Source organism: Epinephelus moara, chromosome 18 (genome assembly GCF_006386435.1).
Source record: "Epinephelus moara isolate mb chromosome 18, YSFRI_EMoa_1.0, whole genome shotgun sequence".
In the NCBI taxonomy this organism is placed as follows: domain Eukaryota; kingdom Metazoa; phylum Chordata; class Actinopteri; order Perciformes; family Serranidae; genus Epinephelus; species Epinephelus moara.
The window spans coordinates 26,629,503-26,653,171 of NC_065523.1; the positions used below are offsets into that span (position 1 = coordinate 26,629,503).

A 23,669-nucleotide genomic window follows, 5' to 3' on the forward strand; every position below is an offset into this window, starting at 1 on the left:
TTTCTTTCACTATAATTTTTTTTTTACTACGCAGCTCAACCAATTTACAAATGTTAAAAAAAAGTGAAAATGTGCCTATTTCACAACAATAGTAAGCCATAAATCAATACAAGCACATACAGTAAAGTACAGCTGCGCACACAGCAGAGAAAATAAAGTCTCATAAACGTACTTACAAAACAGAATATTTGATAGTTGAACTTTTTTGACTGATACCAGCAAAACCAGTGTGTTTACCTGAATATAAAATGGTAAATTGAACTGTATGACCATGACTATTGAGACACTGCTCTGTAAAGTAATACTTGCAATCCTCTGCTGCACATTCAATCTTTCTTTTCTTTTTTTATTGTGTTTTTATTTACAACTTTACAGATTTACATTACAAACAAACACATCTGGATTTTCTTTCCCAAACTGTAATATAAAAGTGTAAGATCTACACTCATGGATCAAACTGATGGCTTTCATTTACACGTGCTCAGCCTGGCGTACGACATGGTTTCTTTAATGGCATATCAAACACTAAATACAATCAAATACAACTTTGTGGTTGAGTGAGCTCACTTACCAAACCAGAACCAACTCAATAGCCCTAAGACTGAAAAATAAAGCCCACCCCAGCTGGTTCTTGGAGCAAGCTCAAGCAAACACTCACAGCATTTACTAAATACAGTAGTGGCTTTTTTTCTCAGATCATTTTCACCAGGTTTATCTTTATCACTGGTCCATCTCCCAGCACTGCCACAAAGTAGGGAGAGGACCTCAAAAGTGTCCAACCTGCCACAACAACACAGTATTTCCTGAGAGAACTAAAAGAAAGAGCAGTGAAGGACGTGCAGGACGACAGTACACACACACGTCTGGATATTAGAGCCAAATCCTTCAGGGACGCAGTTGCAGACAGCTCCCTCTGCTCCTGTCTGGGTCCTCTGTTCGACATGGGATGGGAGAAGGGGGGCTGAAGGCAGCCAGATGGACTCACAGGCGGTGTGACAGACATTCTCCGCCTGGCTCTGATCCTTATCCATTAAACACTCTGGATGTTTTCATTCAGAGCAAAAGGAAGTCCTGACCTGTGCCATTGTCACAGTTCTGGGCACCCCCGTTCTGTCAGCTGCTCTTCTCTTGTAACAGGCACATACACAATGTCACATCCATCGGGGGGTGGGGGGTGACGGAAGGATGGCGGACTGTTATGGAAGTGAATAAAAAGGGGCCACTGAACGGAGGTGCTCCACTGACAAAACGGACATTTGTTCGACTGACAAATGTCAGAGAAGAATAGGATTGGGGAAGAGACGGCGAGGGAGACAAAACCTTTCATATTGTTTGGAGGACTGACATGTACAATCTGGTAAAATACTAAACATTCAGTACATTCTCAGACATTTGTCGACACTGACTCCCAAACCATACTGAAAAAAAAGTTTAGAATATTTATAATTTGATTTTGTTCAAAAGGCCATACATTATGCTAAAGGACAGTGCTAAGAGAGGCAGAGAGAGCCCCTGTTGTCTCTTTCAAACATATTCGAGTATAAGGCAAGACCAGACTGGTTATGAGGACACAATACACACTTTGGAGAAGGGTCCACAATTTATAGCAACTGCACACACAAAGGAAACACTTTCAAGTTGAAGAGCACATTTCATTTAGCACCTTGTTGAATAATTTACAGGTAGAATACTGCTGATTGACACAACTCAACACGTCACACCCACAATGTTTAGTGACCGTTACACAAACAAGGGTTGTGATCCACCAGCGCATTGTCACTCTCAACTTCTCAGGTACGGCAGGTTGGTCAGTGGCCCTACGCTTCAAACTATGTTGCTCTAGGTACCCCTCTAGCATCAGTTTTGGACTGATGAAGTTTGTTATGTAACGTCACTAACGTGAATAAGTTAAAGAGTTTGTCATACGTCACACCATGTATGTCATGTGATGTTAGTATGTGACGTGATTAAAAAAACTCAATGTTGACTTTTGGTTTCACACCACAGACCGTTTAAAAAGATGGACAGGATGACAGCTCCCCAGAAGTGAAGCCAAAACATCTCCATCGCCTCCTGGTGGCTGGCTGCAGTATAGGTCATAAACCTCGCCCCCTCCATGTTAGCAGATGGGACATGGGCTAAAATCAAAGTATAGGTCAAAATAAAAAATAAAAAATTCTCAAAGATGTTTTCTGTAACTTTAGGTCATTCTTATCAAGCTGATTTTCAAGTATTCATTTTTCTGATAAGTTTGGTTTCAGTTAGTTATTTGATTCTATAAAAACGGGGTTTGACGTCAAGATTGACATGATTGATTGGGTCAGATGGGTGGATGGGCGAGACCTTGATAGCGGTAGCTCCATTTCCCGATAGCTACTTCACAGACTTTGGCTCCAAATGACATCATCAGTGCAAGATGGCAGCGCCCATATCTGCCTGTATGTTGGCTTCATTTATGTACAATGGGAGGAAGTAGAGTAGTGTTGTCCATCTTGATATAAAGTCATTGTTCCACACTGGACATGAACGGTGGTCTCCTGGGTGAAAGTCCTTTACTTTTTTAACCCTTCGGCCACCCCTCACTCCCAACCAACACAGACTTTCTCGCGCTTTATACGCCATTGCCAATGGATTTACACTGGAGACATATGAAAGCCCAGTGTGTCTCATACAGATGCAAGAGGGTGCCTTGTGTGTCAATACCAGACGCTAAGATGCCACTGACCAAGCTGCCATATTTGATGCCCTGGGAGTGAGAACGGGTTGCAACACACAAGGCTCATTTAAGCATTTCGACAGTTGAAAGATAACATCAATTTTGATTCAGCTACTGCACAGACAATATAACTCTGCTCTGATGATCTCTAAAAGCAGATAAATGATTTTCAGGTTCTGTTAATTGGCTTCTGTCTAGCTGAATGTCCTGTCTTCTCCTCAGGTCCTTTCAAAAATGGACAGTCTCCCCAAAAACTGCGCTTCTACGTTTGAAGGCTAACACAAGCACTCCAACTAATTGGCTGACTGATTTTCATCATTTCCTGTTCGTCCTTCCAGGTGAAACTCAAGCCAAGCAACATGCCTCTCACACTGGTGTGGTTCTGCGATTCACCCCGTCCTTTAAATCATTGGGGAAACAGTTATGGACCTGGAGGAACTCTGCAGCCTCCTCGTGTTCGGGGCTGTATGTATTCTCCGTCACACTGTCCCTCGCCAGGGCGTACATGGACAACTCATCCAGGGGCCCACTGGAGGATTGTGCCCCCTTCAGACCAACCACAGGTGAGTTCTCCCGCGATGCCTCTGTCGAATGAGAGCTGGCGTGCGACGTCCGCCGGCGGTAGCGGAAGCTCGGTATCCTTGAGTACGGGGAAGAGGAAGAGAGTGAACGGATGAACTCGCGCCGAGCCTTCCAGCGGACTTCCTTGTTCTTTTCAATGTAGATGTTGATGGCGAGGACAGCCACAGTTTCAGCCACAATGAAGGAGAGGGCACCAAAATAGAACGACCATCCATAGGAGTACGTGTACTTCTTGTCATCGTCACGTTTATCGCTGGGGTCTCCTGCGTTGCTGGAGATGTAGACGATGATGCCAATTATGTTGCTCAAACCTGATAAACAAGAAACAAACAATAAATGGAGACAAGAAAAGGGAGGCATGTGATGTAGTGCAGAGGTTCTCAACTTTTTTCATGTTAAAGACCCCTAAATTGATACACATTAGTACACAGACACCCATTTTAAAGATTTCGCTTCAGGGACCTCGATCTGAAAATACTTTGGTTGTTAGATATGATTAAGACCAGAATTCTAATGTTGTCAACTACAACTGACGAGATAACTGTGAAGAAAATAAAACCTATGATACAGTCACTCTTATGACTCTGAGACCCTGTTAATACTGGTATTAATATGCGTCTTGGATGATGTGATCACAACTTGACCACATATCTTTTGTAGTGTAAACGCTAATGCGTCCTGATGCCTCCTGGACAAGGACTACGTCATCAGTACAGGACGTAGTGGTTGTTTTGGTGATAGCGCTCTGACGCTCTATAACTTGTCCATTTTACAGACGAGTTGGGCTACGTGTTGCATGATCGTCCGTAGATGTGCCTTACGGAATGAGACGTGTTCATTTCTACTGACAGGCCTTACGGAATGAGACGTGTTCATTTCTACTGACAGCAGTCCCCATGGAAGTGCACTGGGCTTTGAAGCCAATATTTTGTAGTGGCCAAACAGTGAAATTACAACTTTTGAGTCCATCAAGTGATCCCACAGAGCCCAGAAAGACTTCTCCCTACAGACTCACATTGGGTAAAGATGTCTGTAAATCAGTATCCATTCAGTCCAATGACATTTTGGAAGTCTAGAAGAGCTGCATGATCATTTTATCCCTATTCAAGTCAGCAGAACTTTAAGCTGGAAGTGGCTTGTTTGGCCTGCAAGTCGTTCATTTGACTTCCACTTCAACGTAACAACATAATGCTAGCATTAACACAAAGGCCAATGAAACAGGAAGCTAGCATTGACAGTTTTCCTAAATTTCAATTTTTAAAAATCCCAATATATATCACCTTTCTAACTGTGTCACAATATGAATGAAATGACTCATTACCCTTGTATTGTGATTCAAATTGCATCGCCAGACTCTTGCCATTGCACAGCCCTAATCATCCATGACTTTAACAGAAACAATGATTGCACCCGTGAACTCCCACTGTGTTAAGTTGTTCATCAGCCAGTGATTACAGGACTCTCATCCCTGCCGAGACCCTTAATAACACGTGTCCTCACCACTTGTGTGTGACGTGTGTGAAGATTGGAGATCCTAACCTCCTTCATTGGGAATTAAAGTTCATCGTGATGACTGCACCTTTGATGAAGTACAATATGTGATCACAGGTGTCACAATCAAGCTGCCTTTTTTCATTATAAAACCCCTGCCCTGTTACACGATTGCTCCTCGCTGGGAACATGGTTAACAATGTAATCCTGCAGCTCACCTGCAGCTACAAAGAGAATGCCCGCGCTGAGGAGGACATTGTTTGTCTTGTTGTAGACTCGACCAACCCCGACGCACAGCCCACCGAGCATCAACAGGATGGTGCTGAGGATGGGGAACACACTGGAGGCACGAACTATACCTGCAGAGACGGAGGAGGGGGGACATGACATATTTAAAGGGATAGTTTGGATATTTTGAAGTGGGGTTGTATGAGGTACTTATCTATAGTCAGTGTATTACATACAGTAGATATCAGTCGGCACATCCCCAGTTTGGAGAAGCAGGCTGGAGTACTGACAAGGAAGCTAAGCAATGTACTGCTATGGAGGTGTCAACAACAAAACCTATTTTAGCCACCTAAAAATAAAGTATACGCTATATTTAGAATATTTTCTTCCTTCAGCAAGGTAAAATTACTGTTTTTTTGGATGGAGTCTGGTGGCTTTGACGAGAGCAAAGATGGGGAATGGAAACCGTTAATGGCCTTCCTGCTGACTCGGAAAGGTGAAGCGGTGAAAATACTCTTAATATAGCGTACACTTAAACTGCTCTTGATCTTTTTTTTAGGTGGACCTTTTTTTAGGTAGCTAAAATATGTTTCGTCGCTGGCCCCCGTCCACAGCAGTACATTGCATAGCTTCAGTGTCGGTACCTCTGCCACTTCCCTAGAGAGTTCAGGTCGCCATGTGCTGTATGTAATACACTGATTATGGATAAGTACCTCATACAACCCACTTAAAAAAAAAAAAATCATAAAAATCCCTTTGATAATTGGACAAGTCACTGTAAATGGTTTCAACACAAGTCATTAATCACGACATTTGATTGGACAGCAAAAAAAATGGTCAATAAAAGATGAATAAAAATTAATTAATCAATCCATCTTCCAGTAGATCAAATTATGTAGTAATTTTGAGTCAGCTACAAGAATGAACACATTACAGGCAAGTCAATTGTGGAAATTTCAAAGCCATTTAACAAAACAGTTCTTAAAAAGAAAAATCTCCTCTAAATTATTTGAATCTTCACTTTGATGAGGCCTCATCTGTCCAGCCCCACTTCTTCTTTCATCCATTTTTGAGAACTCCTTTATCACTTATTCTTTGTGGCCTTGTTGTGACAAAGCTTTACTAATCAGCTGCAGGATGTAACAAGAGCTCTCGCTGACTATCACCTCCCCAGAAATGAATCACTGTGCCATTTTACAAGTTTCCAACGATGGATGAGCTTATTCAACTGTAAAGTCTTTTATCAAGCCCTCCTTTTATTTAGTCTGGTTAATGGGCTGAGTTTGGACTTTGTCCAAAGTCTGATAAGTCTTCTTTGTTCTTCTCTGCATGTTGGGAAGATACTGAATTGGCTGTGCCTTACATGAAAGTCTTTTGCTGACTGAATATCCAAATGTTATATCAAACTTATCACATTCTTTGTATAAGCTTTGTCATTGCCATTTTCAAGGCTTTCACAGTAAAACACCTTGATTTTTTTTAAAGGAGCAGAATGATTTAATCTGGTTTCAACAACGATTTCACATCCCTGTCAACACAGTTCATGGTAAACAACTTCCTCTAGCATTGAGCACAGCTCAAAGTATGCTTCATGTGAAAGAAAAATGAGGGAAAGATGCAAATAAGGAGCTGATCCTGCACCACCATCACTCAAAGTAATTAAAGAAATAAAAAATTACACACTATAGGCTGCTTGCAGTGCAAATAGTAAAATGTTTTTCATGCCTTTTAGATTATATTTTAAATTCTTAATAAGGAAAAAATAATTAGTTTCTTTTGAGCTCCATGTCTGAAGCCCCAGTGTCATCTTTTGTGGGGCTGGAGCTAATTGATTTGGGAACATTTCATTCAAGTATGAGAGTCCATCAAAACTCTTCAGCACTGCGTGAATGCAACCCTGAAAAAAATGTTGCCATTGAACATTTCTGCAAACCAAGAATACATTACATTTGCAGGTTATCATGTAGCAGATACCTTGAAACGTTATGTTTCAACAACATTATGGTTAGTGTGGCATTAAGTTCCGGCACAAAAAACACTTGGTTATGATTAAAAGAGATCATGATTTGGTCTAAAATACCTAATTCAGGGGGCACAACCCTGGCAGAAAAAGCAGCAATGTCTCGCTTCTCATGCCAATAAAGCTGCTGGAAAAACACTGACGGCTCGCCACAAAATACCCACGTTTGGTGCCAAAAAGCAGCTGGGAACATAACAATGACTCACTTAATCACAACGTTTTGTTGTTGTTGGTTTCAAACAGTGATCTGCAGCTTGGTTACACACCACCCACCCTCCTGCTCACCTCCCGATGACAAAGCCAGCTCATACATTATGTCACTTTCTAAATGTAGGTATTCGTTCATTCGTTTTTTCGGTAACTGCTTATCCTGTAGGGGGCTGCAGGAGGGCTGGAGCAGGGTACACCCTGGACAGGTCGCCAAACTATCACAGGGCTGACACATAGAGACAGACAACCATTCACACTCACATTCACACCTACGGACAATTTAGAGTCACCAATTAACCTGCATGTCTTTGGACTGTGGGAGGAAGCTGGAGTACCTGGAGAAAACCAACGCTGACACGGGGAGAACATGCAAACTCCACACAGAAGGGAACCCCCACCCCGGAGTTCGAACCCCCACCTGGGTTCGGACCAGGAACCCTCTTGCTATGAGCATGGTTTGCAGAAACGTTCAGTGCCAACATTTTCCTCTGGCAACTGGGCCGGTGAACACGACTAAACATGCAGCTGTGTTTGGCCAAGCTGCTTTTAATTGTCCCGTAATACAAAAACATATTCATTGCTTTGAAATAATTTGCAAGAAAAGGCAGACATCCAAACAGACAAAAAAACCCATCATGCCTTGTGGTCATAGTCTGATAGAGTAATGCTTGTAATCCAGCCCTGAAAACATTTCAAGTCTGTCTCACTGAATGCTGTCACATTTCTCCGCTGACTGTCTCTGCGTTTGTTCTGCATTTTATCAGTCTCTGCATAAAAGAGTATCGTCTGTTTGGAGACTGCTCTCAGAAGCAAATAATAAGACGCTGAAGGTCAGCGGACTTCCTGCATGCCCTTACAAATAAAGGAAAGATAACAGCTAGACGAAGAAGACAAGAGGGGAGCACTTACGCAGCAGGTATTCAGAGCTGTCTGTGTCGTAGTCGTTGTCATCAGGGAAATGGTTTATCCTGTAACAGCTGCCTTGATTGATTCCTGCAGGACAAACAGAAACAGTCTCAATTTTAATGATGAAATACAGTCCACAAGGTGCTATAAGAGTCTGAAATATATGGGATGTGTAGGAGATGAGGCCTGTTCAACCAACAAATAGGATCAAGGATATGTGCATTAATCTCCTTTCGAGGCAAGCTGAAGTTAAAGCGGATTTATTTGACGCTTCGGGGTTTGACTTTTGATGTGAATCCATCAAACTTCAGCTGGTTTCAGCTGTCTAACGGATGTGTGGCTGCCAGAGTCACAGCCAGAGTTTCTCAGTACCCGGCGACCTGTTTTTGTTAAACTGTGTCCACTGGAGTAAGACACTGTTGTCTCTGATAAAAGAGGAAGGACTTCTGGTTGTTTTTCATGTCTTAACAACGCTGCTTCATGAGAGACGACGAGGCAGCTGGACATGGAAAAGGAAACACTGTCATCCTCATACAAACTGATCTTACAGAAACATGGAATGACTTGGACGTCTTAGCACCGCATTACATAATGGTGACACGTAATGTGCTAAAATTACATGCCGCCACCACAGTAGCAATGCCAATGGAAAGTCATTTAGGCTGTCACTCAATGGGTGGTGGTTAATGTTGCTGTCATGACCCATCAAGTTACCTAGATTCATGTTCCTGTTTCATTTTTGTAACCATTGTCTCATCACGTATCAGATCCCATGTCTTGTCAAGTTTCCCTCCTTTGTGATTCCTTGCCCCACCCTAATGTGTTTCACCTGTGCCTCATTGTCTCCCTCGTCATAGTTTATTTAAGTCCCTGTCTTCCAGTTGTTTATTGCCAGATCATCTTTACCCTTGAGTAAGAGTTCTAGCGTTACCCTAGTGTTCCCTCTGTTTTTGTGTTTTTGACCCTTTTTGCCTGTCGTTTTTGAATACTTTCGCCTGTGTGACTGACTTCCCGTGTACCGACCCTGAACTTTCATCTGAGTCTGTGAGTCTGCTTAGTGAGTTCATCTCCAGTTTGTGGTTGATAGTTAGAACCCCATAGGCAGTGTTCAGAGGGCTACTTTTAAAACTCAAAGTAAGTAATGTCTTCTGGATACTTTGGATTACTTTTGGAAACTTCAAAATCACCTTTCTGAGCTGAATAAAAAACATGTTCCTGACAGTGTCCTGACTGCATCTCCTCTGCCATTGTCATTTGGCAGGTACACTGCACACACTTTTCAAAGAAATCTTGTCATGGTAAATGCGTGCCTCATATGAATTTAACACTGTGTCCTTGCAGCAACTGAGCATTGCTTTCTTTCCACAGTGAACACTGTGTTCACATTATGAGCGACACAGCAACAGGCTAAAAGTAATTTTGGGTGGAAGCCAGTGACATGTCGCTACAAACTGACGAACGTCACGTTGTTGCAGATGGGTGTGACACTCTACAAATCAGAGTTGAGCTGGCCTCAACTTTTTTAAGTTCTCCAATGATGCGGTTAAGCAAAAACCAATCCCTGTGTTTTGGGGTTTTTGTTGTTGTTGTTAGCAAATCAGCCATTCTTCGTCTATGCGTCCAATGCAATCAGACTGACAGTCGCTCCCGTAGCTTTCCGTGTTAGAGCAAATAAAACAAATACAAATGAAGTAATCCCTTCTAATAATCTATTTTTTAAGGCAGTAACTGTATTCAGAATATCACCAAATTAAACTGTTACAATAAAACATTTACCTATATTTTGTATTATAAAAACATAACACCATTACTTGCATTCTGCGTCTCCCCAACCGTGCCCATAAAAAGCGTGAAAGGCCACCTAGAGAGGTGGTCAGAGAGGTTGACTGGTCAAACAAACACAGGACTTTCTCTCAGGAGGCAGCTGTTTGTGTCCCACGTGTAGCCAAAGTCAACTTTTTTTTTTTTTTTTTAATTTAACCTTTCTTTGGCCATGTCTTCTACAAGAGAAATCTGGCCAAGGTAGCAGCCAATCAAAACACATTAAAATGCAACAAATACAACATATCATACAAAAATCCACAATAAAAAGACCAGCACAGTCAGGAAAGTATTGTTTATATAATTTTTGTGAGACTTATGAGACAAAAAGACTTTTCCTTATAGATTTTGTTGGATGGAATAAACTGGATCCATACGTATCGCACACAACGCAAAATATTCTCTGATCTGAGAACTCATAACACTCTCTGTTTTCATCTACAACCATAAATTAGACTTTGACCTCTGACCCTAACTTTTGACATTACACTGGGGGTCAGACATGTTCCCTGTTCCCTGTGCCCAATCTGAGCCTGCAAACTAAAGATCACAGCTCAATGCACACACATTGGAAAGGGAAAACTAATATGAGGAGGGGGTATGAGTTTGCGTGTTTCGGGGATCAGTGCACACGTGATTCGGCGGTGGGATTAAGATTGCGTTGCCCTTAGGGATTTCATGGCTTGTGGCGCATGTCCAAATCCAGCTCAGGTGAATGGTTGAGTGCCTGGAGGAACAAGAAGCCTATTTGAACAACAAAAGACCGTCTGCTGGAAGCTTTTAATGCCGAGGTGAGTTAGAGCGGGAGAATGGAGTGGAGGGTGAGAGAGAGACAGAGAGGTTAAAGCTGAGAGACGCCTGTAGCTGTAATTGTGCAGGATTATAAAAAACACCTTGTCTAGGGAGAGAGGGGTTGGGGGTGGGGTTAATGGATGCGCTCAGTGCAGCCGTGGTAATGCTGGGAGCTCTTTCACCATTTGGGCTGTGAATACCCTCAACACTTTAGTCATTCTGCAAACTATACCCACAGAATCAAAGGTGGGCTGGGCTGCTGCTTAATTTGAATATTTTCACAGGAGAATATGTTGCGTATCTTTGCATTTGTCAGCATCCCAGAGTAGGGAAAGCAAGTGACCGCCTGCCTTAGTTACTGTTGCTATGCCTGTCAACATTTGCCCACAGCACATGATGCACTTTACAGTGATAACTGTGGCAACGGGAATTTTTGAAGCAATGAGACTTTGATTTCATATAAAGGTGGACGAAAGCTGTCTTCTCATTTCTAGGCAGTGAGCATCGATTTTACTGAAATGACAACTGTTGCTGCCTGCCGAGGTCATATTCATGCTGAACATTAGCAGTGCCTCATGTGACTCACACTGAAACACAGCGTACTAGCCGTGCCCTGATGCTAATGTTTGCTACCGAGTTGATGTAATTGCAAAGACTGTATAAAAATAATGGACATAGCCAATGTGACGTCACCTATAGCCATAGCTTTATGGACTCCCATTTTGAAGTCTCAAGTTTGGCACTTGGTCAGTCACCATCTTGGATTTTTGGAGCCAAAAGTGACCATATTTGGACAAGAGGTTGGAGCTCTGGAGGAGCGAGGGGTGGATCTGACTCATAAACAGACAGCTTGTCACTAAAAGCAGCCACACCAGAGGTGGGACCAAGGGATGTCGTATGCTGTAAAGCCCTGTGAGGCAAATTGTGATTTGTGATATTGGGCTTTATAAATAAAATTGATTGATTGATTGAAGTCATTGTTTTGCAAATCACAAGTAAGTCTAAAGACTTTGCACTCAAGTCCCAAGTCAAGACCGACAAGTCTTAAGCCAAGTCCCAAGTCCTTAACTTTGAGTTTTGAGTCCAAAACAGTCATAATGCACTATTCGGCAAATTTCATGCCATTTTAACAACAGAACAGTAACATATTAAATTTACAAAAATCACAAATGCTTTTTATTTATGTATTTATTTATTTATCTTAAAACAAGTTTGTTAAAACAAATGTGGCTGAACTTATTCAGAAACAAAAGTAATGTTGACACGTACAGTACTTTAATAGCATAATTGCAATGACTTTTTAATGTTTTGTCATGTCTCTCATCTTGTATTGGAAAAATGTCTATAACTTCTTCTTCCCAAACTGGCTTGGCGAAAGAGATCAAGCATTTTTAACTCTGAAGGCTCAAGTCCAAATGAAGTCATGAGTCACTGGTCTGGTGTTAAAGTCCAAGTCGATTTGCAGGTCTTTTTTGATTTTGTCAAGCTGAGTCTGAAGTCATCAAATTTGTGACTCAAGTCTGACTCCAGTCCAAGTCCTGTGACTCAAGTCCACATCTCTGGACCACACCCTTAATTATGTGTAACTTTAAGCCTTAATAAAATGTAAATGGATGAGTTGTATTAAAATTCACCCCCTATACAGTCGTCACGAAGGGGGAAATTATCTACAGAGACCAAAACCATTTTAAGTACCAGGCTGTAAACATGTTTAGTTCTGCTGTAAAGTTGTGTATTTTAACATGGACATTTTCTTGTTATAACCTGAAAATATCTTGTAAAAATGTGAAAAATACCTTCTTATAACAAGAAACTTTTTTTATGTTATTACCTGATACTGGCATCAATACGCTGCCGTGGTAATATGCACTTGAGGCTGTCACACAAGACTGAGATTAGAGCTGCATGTGCCAGGCATGCAAATAAAGAATCAGCATTGCCCCTGAACTGCAGTGTAGAGCTACTTGGTCAAATACCATTTTTCTAACAACATCAGTGCGTATATGCAGGTTATATATGCAGGTTTTTTAAATGCGAGAAAACCTGCTAAAAATAGGTGATAGACTCCCCTTGCCAGAGAGCTGTGATGTTCAAGTGCTACTTGGATGGAAAGGGGCAGCATTTTGTGGTGGCTTGTCTTTGCTTTGTGCTGGAAAAGGGGCAAAAATTAGCATGTCCACCATGTTGTCACATTTCCATCACAGCCATCTGGCGCTGTTATTTGTTCTGGGAATGAATGTCGACTGTAACCTCTCCCATTAAAGACAAAAGCCAGATGTTAGTCGGAGTAAGTGACTTTCTTGTCCAGGGGAAAGGGGCTAAAGTATTACAAGTCTGACAACAATTCTAACATAATTTGTTTTGGCTGCTAAGCTTACTTATTCATATTTTCAAAGTAGATGTGCTGATCGTGAACGGGCCACTATTGGTTAATGAGCAAGACCGCCAGACAAAATCATGTGCAGCTTAAGTTAGAGCAGATAAAGAAAAGTTTTAATCTATTTCTTGCACTTTTGCCCTTGTGTCTTAAGTTTTGGGAGGGATAAAGATGAGCACCACCCTCCCAACTCAATAAATGCAAAGTAACTCTCTTATCCAAGACCCATTCAAGCTGCCTCGTGAAGAAATCCAGAGTTTGACAAGCCTGCTGAGTCTAGTTATGGCTGCTAAGCTATGATTGGACAAAGACTGTGGGATAAAAGGTGAGTAGGGAGCAAACAGTCAATTGGCTGAACCTAAGTTAAGCTTTTCCTTTTTCTGTTCGCAATAAAGACTTTTACTTATCTCTCGTCAAAAAACACAAAGTCCCCTTTTCATCTGTAACAGCTTAACAGGCAGCAGAGATTAGAGCTGACCTACCACCATAAAAATGTCAACCTTCCCATTAACTGACTACGCCGGTGACAGACAGACACCTGTCAACTCCATTTCCCAGGTGCCGAGGGGTCGGCAGCCATCATCGTCTGTGCCTCAGCTTTTAAGGGCATGCTTGCTTCCATTAACTGGGTCTGCTGCTTAATAAGGGACATCAAATTAATTAGCGTCAAATCAGTTGGTGGAAATGGAGCACAAGTTTCTGTGTCTAGTCACTGATGGAAAAAAAGGGGGCTGTGGACTATTTTAAGCAGCGATGTGAGACTTTGTGCCGTGTGAAAAAAAACACATCTGGCTCTTGTGGTTAGATCAGGAGCCGTGAAGATAACGAAAACACAGACACCTTTGCTGTCCTGTTAATTGCTGTGTAAACACTAAATTATACTGGCGGCTCGGCTCGTAGCAGGTTTTATGTGTGCATTTTTCTAAGTGTGTGTGTGTGTGTGTGTGTGTCTTTTCTATTAAACTATGTCAAACTGCATTTACACGTTTTGAAAAACGCACCTTTCACTGTGAACCCACAACGCTACTATGAATTTTGTCTTGTGCACAATATTCTATTCTCTGCTCCAGTTCAGACCCTAGCTACTCCAGCCAGTGTGACGCCTCTTTCTTGTCCCCTGTGAGTGTGTGTGTGTGTGCGTGTGTGTGTGTGTGACGGAGAATGGAAGAAATAGAAGACAATACTGCAGCTGATTGGAAATCTGATTATAAGCGGCAGCCTCGAGGCTCGTGATTTATAACTGACAGTTATCAGCTCAATGTCTATGTTTAGTTTGTGTGTGCATGTGTGTGTGTTTTTGTACGCATGTGTGTGTGCATGCACGTGTGCGTGCACAGGCTGTCAGATGGACGCCTCATGAAATGAAATAAAGTCTGAAAACTGACTAGCTGGGAGGGAAGGAGGAGGAAGGAAGCGGAGATTAAATGAGGGAAGAAGGTACAAGGAAATGAAACAACAAAAGCGCAGGGAGCAGAGGAATGATGAGGATAAAAAAAAAGATAGGAGGACACATTAAAGAGGGACTCAGTTGGAGGAGGAGAGCAGGGGATCAACGAGAGAGAAATCAGGAACAGTGGAGAGAGCGATTTAGGGCAAAATGTGTTTTGAAATTGTGTCCGATAAAAGCTGTAAAACTGAACGGACCAGCAGAGACAAGAAGGGTATGTCACCTGAGTTATATCTACGTGTAACAAAAAAGTGCTTATTCACAAATCTGGGGGATGTTGCAAGATGATTGTGTTGTGACAAATTGAGAATTAATTTTACGCAGTCGACACATTACATGGGAAATAATGGGTTCCCTGGGCCTGACTGGAGTTGCAAAGCCCCATGCTGAGCATCTCCTCCTCCTCTCCATGGCAACCCCTGTTAGCCTTTAATAAGCTCATTTACATCAACAATCTCCAAGGATGCATTTGACGTCTTCATTGTACTTCGATACCCACCAAATAGGACGGCGCTTCCCCGGCAAACCCGTTTAACAATCCATGACCGCGAACAGAAAACACACATTTAAGCACACAGACACGTGTCCAAACAAACATACACCCACACGTATTGGGAGCAGCTGCGGTGCCACTAGCAACAGGATGATGCACATTGTCATTACTTTGAATTAACGCCGCTTGGCCAATAAGAGAGCGGCCTCTGTGGAATACACCAATAGCATTGTGTCATTGTGTCCAGCACTTGACTCCGGTGTCTCCATGAGCGCAGCGTATCATGACAACGAGCTCATGCCCCCACTTCCTCATGTTCACACCTCAGTGTCTCTGCAAATAGATTGACGAACAAACCAATCAGAAGTGACTTGGATATTGCATTTCACCAGGACTGCGATGTACTTTCAGTAACGCTACAGCAAAACAGAGGAGCAGTTGTTCCGCTTTGTTCTTATCCTTGTTGCTTTTAGATCTCCAGCTGAGTGTGAACGCTGACGAGGGAAAGCGCTCAGAGGTTTACAGCAGGTGGGATGATTAGGTTTTTATGAAGCTGTAAACAGGTAGAGCACTGTTACTGGGGCTCAATATCAAATGCAGACACGCACACAGACTTCACATACATTTATTACTTTGGAAGCAGGGAATGCCGGGACGGAGTATAAAAGAAACTGTGTAATCAAACAAGCCCCTCGATATTTTTTTTTCCCAAGCCCAAGTGAGGATGAAAGAAAAGCAATTTGATGAAGACATCAGTGATTCAGTGTTGATATGACTGACAGTTGGTTAATTAAATTGTCACCAGGCAGCAATTTCTTCAAACGCAGCTCTGCTTGGGGTAGACTGTGCATGTGTATCCACGTTGTTGGAGGATCTGTCAAACCCTACCCATGTAGTCTGTTGTGAAGGCTGTTGCGCTTTGTCATTTACTTATAAATATGTACATACGTAATGGATTCTCGACACTTAGCTTAAGATATTATTGCCTGAGTGTGGATTAAGACAAAGGATCTGTAGCACTGCAGCCCGTATGTTCTCACATATATATTTAATATTGTATATTTCCCATGTGACTGAAACCTAATACTGTCTCAAAACAAGGAGGATGGTGCCACTTAGGAATACAGCATAGGATGTATAAGAATAGATTCTTGTTCTTTCTTATTTCCAGTCTTATTTAAATGGATTCAGATTGTTTCTCTGACTGAGAAAGAATACTTTCCTTTATCCCTGTCCTTTTCCAGTTTAACAAATGGTAAACCAAGTGTTGCCAATTGCAGACCAATTACAGTCCCAAGATATTCAATTAATCGTTATGTTACTGTAGGCTTGCAGAGAATAGTAACTGTCCTTGTTTACATAAGGTTATATAGGCCGTGACCTCAAAGCAATGATACTTCTGGATCATGAAAGATCAGCTAAATAAAAAGCTGGCATTCAGGCACCCCTTTAAAATGTTATCAGCCTATTAAATGGCTGTTATCAGTATGATGCTTCAACCAGGCCAAAATGCACCTAATAGTTGGCCAAAAAGTGCATATCTGATGTTGTGACACCGTCACAGTTTTGTTAGGTTTCACTTTCACTTTAGATTTAGGTGCCAAAACTATGTGTCATGATCCTTGCCCTGCCCCAAGGCCATCCATCCGAGGCCTCCTGCACTGCCCCTGTCTAGTTGCCTGGCAAACATTTGTCCTTGATTGTGTATTTTCCCGCCTCTTTTCTGTCACACCTGTCTCGTTAGTCCTTCCCTGTTCCCAGAGCCTTCCCTTCACACCTGTTCTGTATTAGTCTCGTTTGCTCCACCCTAGTGTTCCCCTCCACACCCTGTCTCGTTTGCTCCACCCTAGTGTTCCCCTCCACACCCTTGTTGTTAGCCAATCCCCATTCCCTACTTTTGCCCGTGTCCTCTGTCTCGTTCTTGTGATTAGTTTTCTGTGTATATATACCTGTGTGTTTCCCTATTCCTTGTCAGTTCGTCTGCATTCATTCCTGTGATCATCCCTGTGTTCTAGGTGTCATTCCCTGTCTGGTGTCTTGTGTTCTGTTTGGACTGTTTACCTGAGTTCATGGTACTATCCCAGTTGGTTTTCAGTTAGTTTTGGCACTTTTGTCATTCTGACTTTCTGTAACCTACCTGTTCTGGATGGGTTTTTTTTATCAGCTTTATTAAAGCTCACTTTTTGTTGAACCTCAAACCTGCCTGCTGCTCTGCATTTGGGTCCTTCCAGAACTGATTATTGACACTATGTGGTTAGATTTAGGAAAAGGTAATAGTTTAATGTGATGTAATGTAACGTGGCAAACCTACATATGCCAGTTAAAATAAGCCAGTGTTGACTTTTGGTTTATAGCGGACACAAACTTGGTCTCCTGGGTGAAAGTCCTGTGTTTGTTTGACCCATCAACCCACCCCAACCTCCATCCTATGTGGACTTTGTTCACCTGAATTCCTCCTTTGCCCCCTGTGATATTTACTCTGGCCAATAGAGACTGCTGCCTAAAGCTAAAAGTAAATGTAGGAGGTAGAGTAAGGACATACTACCTCAAATCTGTGCTCCCAAAGACAACTAATAATGGCCAGTTAAAGGCCTGATAACATTCAAAGCAAGTACTAGTACAGTTGTTCAATTTCTTGCAGAGAATTAGGTAAGATAGATACTCTAATACTCTACACTAATATTTGTACAGTAAATACAAAGCTAACATCGGCAGCCTGTTAGCTTAGCTTCACACAAAGATTGGGAATAAGAGGAGACAGCTAACCAGGCTTTGTCCACAAGTAACAAAATCCATCTAGTTCACAGTTTTGTGACTGGTTTTTGTCACCTTCGAGCAGAGAGGGAATAACTGTTTCCCTTTTTTTCCAGTCTTTATGCTAAGCTAAGCTAACTAGCTTCTGGTGATAACTTCAAACAGACAATCTAATACCAGATGTGAACAACGTTTCAAGCGATTTCACTGTGCAGAACGCAGCAAACTGAGTAGACCGTAAATATGGAGCGGACTTTTAAACTGCTCACCTTGAATTCCCTCAATCTCTTTCCACTGAAACAGCATAGGTAACCAAAGGAGGCTAGTGGCGAGTTGAGGCGACAAAATCCGAAATGTGAACTTTGTACACAAATGCGGTTTATCTTTTAAAACTATATCAGTGCTGAATTGATGAGAATACTGTTGACATATGATACCTTTTATTTTGTGTTTCTAGAGTTATGTGTTTTTGCGGATATATAAGGAAATGTCATATTTCCTAAAGGAAGACTGGCGTAATGTTTCTGACCAGAAGCAGAATGTCAAATAATCTTAATGGAATCTAGTTGTACTAAAATACCCAGCCAACATTTGTATGTGGGGCCCATGTGGATAGTAAATGGGCCCATTACAGTTGCTACCCAGGTAGCCCTAGCATAACCGATATATACCCACTTGGGTAAACCCACCCATGTCGGCAATTGGCATGGGGTCAATATGAAACCTATGGACAATCCCATATGGGGACGATTTTTCAGCCCATTTTGTACCCACATGGGCCCTACATACAAATGTTGGCTGGGTAGTGACGCTGCAAGATCCCAAATTTTTGTCAGATCTTATAGTCTGTGACTAAAACTTACATTGTCTTTAGATGTGTCATACGTCAGCCTTTCCAAAGTATTTTAAAGTTCTGTATGGTAGGCATCACACTCATTAAGAAACCCAATAAACCCAAAATGTTGAACTGCTCTTTAAAAGTTACCTATTTGCAAAAATCTATCAACAAAGCTGCTTCTCACACAAAGGAACTTTATTTCAAAAGAAGAAAAATTAAATGCATCCAGAATGAAGAGGGCAGTGGGTTTGTGGTAATAAAAGAGGTGACAGGGGTCATTGAAAAAGTAGAATGAATCAGATAAAAGAATGATGAGAATGGAGGAGTTCAGCCTATAAAGAGATGAGAGGAGAGAGCGCACATGAAGCAGAGGAGAGAAGGACGGAGTGACTGAGGTGGAAGTTGGGGCCTGCTGGCTAATTAGTGCCCCCGCATGGTTTCTCAGTTGTCGCGCTTTAATTACAGACTTGTGGAGCATGGTGGGAATGGCAAAGTGACCCCCCACCCCTCACCCCCAACTAAACAAAACCCTCCTCTCAAACGCACACTTCCACTGTCCCCCCCAATGCCTCACCATTCACGCCAACCCACTACGAGCTGGGATGTTTACTGTAAATATGTACCTGCTAATTGGATTATTTCTCATCCTCAGAGTTGGTTTTATTTACTCCGGTCACACATAAGCAACAGCCTCTGATGCATCGCCGATTCTGATGCAAATTAGGCGCACTCAGTGCCACCCCGGCCTCGCAAAAATCCATGTGGGAAAACACTGCAGAAAAAAAAAGTGAAACAGCTGTTGAGAATTGCATAAATGAGGGTAGTGCTGACCTCACTGTAAAGCCGCCTCACTGGATACACTCCTCCCTGCTCCTTATGTCATGCAGGCCTGCTGCAAGAAGTGGTGACGCCTGTTGAGCAGGGCGACACTACAACACATTTATTACAGTGCTCTGAGAAGAAAAGAAGTGCTGAACAGCTGCTATGTGTGTTACAGCAATGTGTTGTCGCTGAGAGAAAGACATGTTGTCACTGCAATCTGTTTAGACTGTTTTTACCCAGTAGCTGTGATACACACAGAGTCGTCCTCGTCAATAACCCAGTGTGTTTCTCATTATGACCGGAGGTGTGCATATGTGTATGTGTGTGTGTGTGTGTGTGTGTGTAGGGGGGGTTGTCTTCCTTCCTTGTCTTCTCCTCTATACTTATGAGTCTCCATGACAACAGAGCCACCGTCCAGCAGCTTGTAGTTTTAAGCAGAGGCACAGAGGTGAAACTATTAGCACCAAGGAGAGGGATACGATAGGCTGGCCTTTGTTTGTGCAAATGATGTAGGCTATTGAGAAAGAAGTCTCATTGCACAGAGCCCCAACCTCATCAACATCAATTCAGTCTCTACCCGCCATTAATCCACTTTCATTATTTACTTCAAAGCACTGATGGGAAATTATGCTTGACATAATCGTTGCCTGGCATTTGAAATTTATTTTTTCACTTCTCCGGGGTCGTGGAGGATATATACTGCACACTGAGTCTGTCCACATCACAGACAGGCGCCCAGCCAAGCATGACGCTCAGTAAATTTAAAGTGTCATAACACACCGGGATGTGCTTCACATGTGTCTGAAGCGTCCGTCTTCACCACAGGACGAGGCCCAGAGATGGTTTAATCATTGATGACAGCTGAAGCTCTCGCTATATGTGGGCTCTGATGACATTAAGTCTGGAAAATTGGAACGAGGACAAGCCGTTCCACAGGAATATTGAGAAGCACCTGATCTGACACTCAAACATTTTATTTTACAAAGGCAAAAAAAAAGAGCTGGACGATACGGGAAAAATCAAATATCGCGATATTTTTCACAAATACCTCGATATCGATATTGTCACAGTATTGTTGGACTATTATTGCTCTCACAAACTATTTAAACAATGAGATTTTTGATAAATTATCATCAGTAAGATGGATATAATGACTAAGTGGGTAAAGACAAATAATAGAGCAGCCTAGTGAGATATGTCAATTACATCACTTTACTGTGATGAAGCATTTAAAACTAGAAGATGACACTTACGCCGTTATGATATCCAGAAGATGATATCTACCCTCATTTGCCAATATCAATTTAATATCTATATAATCTAGTGTCCAAGCAAAATATTATTTTCTTTCCCTAGGACAAGGTGTTTAATATTCAGCTCCAACATAGGCTATTTAAAATACCTCCTAATGACTCACTTAAGGTCTTGGGGTTATTAAAAACTCACACTGTATCCACACAAAAGATCACATAGTCAAAAGAACATGCATAAAATAAAAAGTGTCTGCTCCCTTTGGTTGTGAGAAGGTGTTGTAGCTGCAATACGTTTCCAGAAATCACAAATTCATAAACTGTGTGTCACGTTTCACAGCAGCCCCGCTATACCTGCAGCTGGAACACAATGTGCTGTGTTTGGGGTGGACGCCCCCTCCTGTGTATATATCCCTCTGTATCTCTGAAGTGCCTGCCTGTATATGTGGCTGAAGTCCGTCTTAATTCTGCTGTTCCCTTATGATAAAATGTTTTAGTTTGAAATAAGAGACCCTGATTGGCATGAACACTCCATATTTTGACAAGGTAAATAAATAAATAATATAATAATATATATATATATAATTGCCAGTAATGCATTTGATAGCTCGTTTTGTCGGTTACTTTTTAAAACAAATGTTAAGATATTTATTTTTCCTCTGTCCTTTTTGTCTAAATCTGTTCCTATCAGTCTCTGCGTCATGGCATGAACAAATCCAGTCACATCGACTCACTCATTGATAGCTGAGGCGAGAAGTCAAAGGGGTGGCCGGAAGCAAGATTGGTCAATGAATGAGCGTCTGTCTGCCTCTGAAGTAAGACGTCACTGTCAGCGCACTTCCTTTTCAAACACCAAATGCGTAAAATGTTCCAAAAACACTTTTCTCATCGCTAAAAATACAAAATAAGAAATGTTTGCCTCAAGTTCTATAACCAAACTATTTTTTTCCTATTTTGCTTGGACATGACGTGAACTCCGTGTCATCTATTTTTAAATCACCGGGCATGTTTCCATAGCAATTTCAGGGGATGTTGCCAAGCAACAGCATCAGATACAATGAAGACATGAATGAAAGTAGACTAACCGCGCGCACATTTCCTGGCACATTTCCTTAAAAAGTGAATGGGCTCAGACGCGCCGGCTTGGCAACGCGTTCTGCTGCAGACTATAAGACAGCCGTGTTTATTGTGTGGGCCTATGCTTCAACACCGCGATGTAACAGTTGGCAGACAGCTTGGGTTGAGCGTTTAGCGGGACACCGGCCGCTTGGTTCTTGGTAATCTGCTACTTCAGCGGTGATAAAATTCGTAGGTGTGCGTGTCGACGCTTTGTCCATCCGACTTATAACCTCTAAAAGTTTTCCCACCTTAAAAACAGTTTTCCTGGTTTGTACCCATCTTCTGATTGTCACATTTGGCGTGCGTAAAAGGAGCGCGTCCCTTTGCGCGCACTGAGAAATAAGAGTCCTCCTCGGAAAAAAGGAGAGAATTCAAACTATTTGTTGTATGAAAACAACAATATGGTCTATGTTACAATACCACACAGAGCCCTGCTCATGTTCACGGCACACACAGACACCCAAAGTGAGAGCAGACTTGGAGCAGGCTTACCTTCAATACAGCAGATTCTCCACAGCCCGGAGTGAGTGAGATCTCCCTTCTTGGTTTTGGGCTGCGGCTGGGTCTCGTCTGTGGTGGTATTGGTGCTGTTGCAGATGTACGCGCGCGAATAGAGCCAGTAGTCCGTGCCGATGGCGATGGTCATCAGGCTGAAGGCAGCGAAAGCCCCCACGGTGGCCAGCAGCGTTTGAACCCCGCGGTCACACCAACCCATGGCGCTTCATACTAGTCCACACTCTCACCGGTCCAACATGCGCTCACCGGAGCGCGTCAGGGCGCGGATGCTTCGCTCATACTTGTTTAGGTGCGTCCACTCTCTCCGCTCCAAGTGTAGCCCAGAGAAAAAGAGGAAGAAGTGGGATTATTGTCTGAAACGGTCACCTGATGCTCAAACCTAACTGGTCGCAGCTGTGGATATAAGCGGACACCAGTTGTGCCCACTCCAGGAGCTCCACACAGGTGCAGGACAGCACGAACGAAACATCGTGTACCAATTCAGACCACTTCAAACCTCCTCACCACTTCACTCTTCTGTTTCCCCCCTTTATCTTTGCCTAAAAACACTTTTCTCTGTTCCTACACAGACTGCGCCTCTGTTAAAACCAATTGCCAAAGCGGACTACGTCAGTGGCTCTTAAGTGAGACCCCACCCTCACCAAATCTAACCAATGGAGGTGCTGTTGAATAAGGAAGGGAAAAAACTCTCAGTGGCATTACAATTTACAATCAGATGCATTTAAAACGTGTGGGATCTTTGGGGAAATATTAATTAGCCAAACAATCTGTCTCTCAGCTGAGACATTTGGACACTCCGCTGAATTCACAAGCTATGAATATTACCAAACTCTCAGTCAGCTGTCACAAGGATGAGGGTGGGGGTGGGGGAGAGGAATAATATGAGAGGTTTTGACACAGCGGTCCTGCTCTGTGGTGCACTAACGCCAAACAACCAATCCCCCACGGAACAGAGCATTAAAAAAAGCAATTAGGTGCTTGGTGAGTGCGTGTTAACCAAGCACACTGTAAATCACTCAGGTCCATCGGATTCCCTAAGACTGTCACAGAAGAGTGCACTGAGAGTGGATAGATAGATAGATAGATAGATAGATAGATCACATCACATGCTTAGTGAGGAATCCATAAAACATGTAAATAAATTCCTCAGACACATTCACACAAACGCTTCCCTGACTTTGATCACGCAGCTGACAAATTGGTTTATTAAACATGCAAAATAAAAACGCCATTCATGCTCATGTGAACACCAGATTAAAGACATGCTTAATGCCTCTCTGAGCCAGA

General features: G+C 42.5%; 1 protein-coding gene across 1 annotated transcript in view; it reads right to left on the reverse strand.

Moving 5' to 3' along the window:
• Positions 1-323: 323 nt before the first annotated feature.
• The window catches only part of cacng4b (calcium channel, voltage-dependent, gamma subunit 4b), a 33,416-nt gene continuing 10,070 nt past the window's right edge, over positions 324-23,669 (reverse strand). Inside the window, exons 4-7 of the mRNA XM_050068745.1 lie at positions 22,359-22,689; positions 8,157-8,240; positions 5,008-5,148; positions 324-3,609 (exon numbers count right to left, since the gene is read on the reverse strand). Of these exons, the coding sequence (XP_049924702.1) occupies positions 3,083-3,609; positions 5,008-5,148; positions 8,157-8,240; positions 22,359-22,581 (975 nt within the window). The 5' untranslated portion in view covers positions 22,582-22,689 and the 3' untranslated portion in view covers positions 324-3,082. The remainder of the gene's footprint in view (positions 3,610-5,007; positions 5,149-8,156; positions 8,241-22,358; positions 22,690-23,669) is intronic.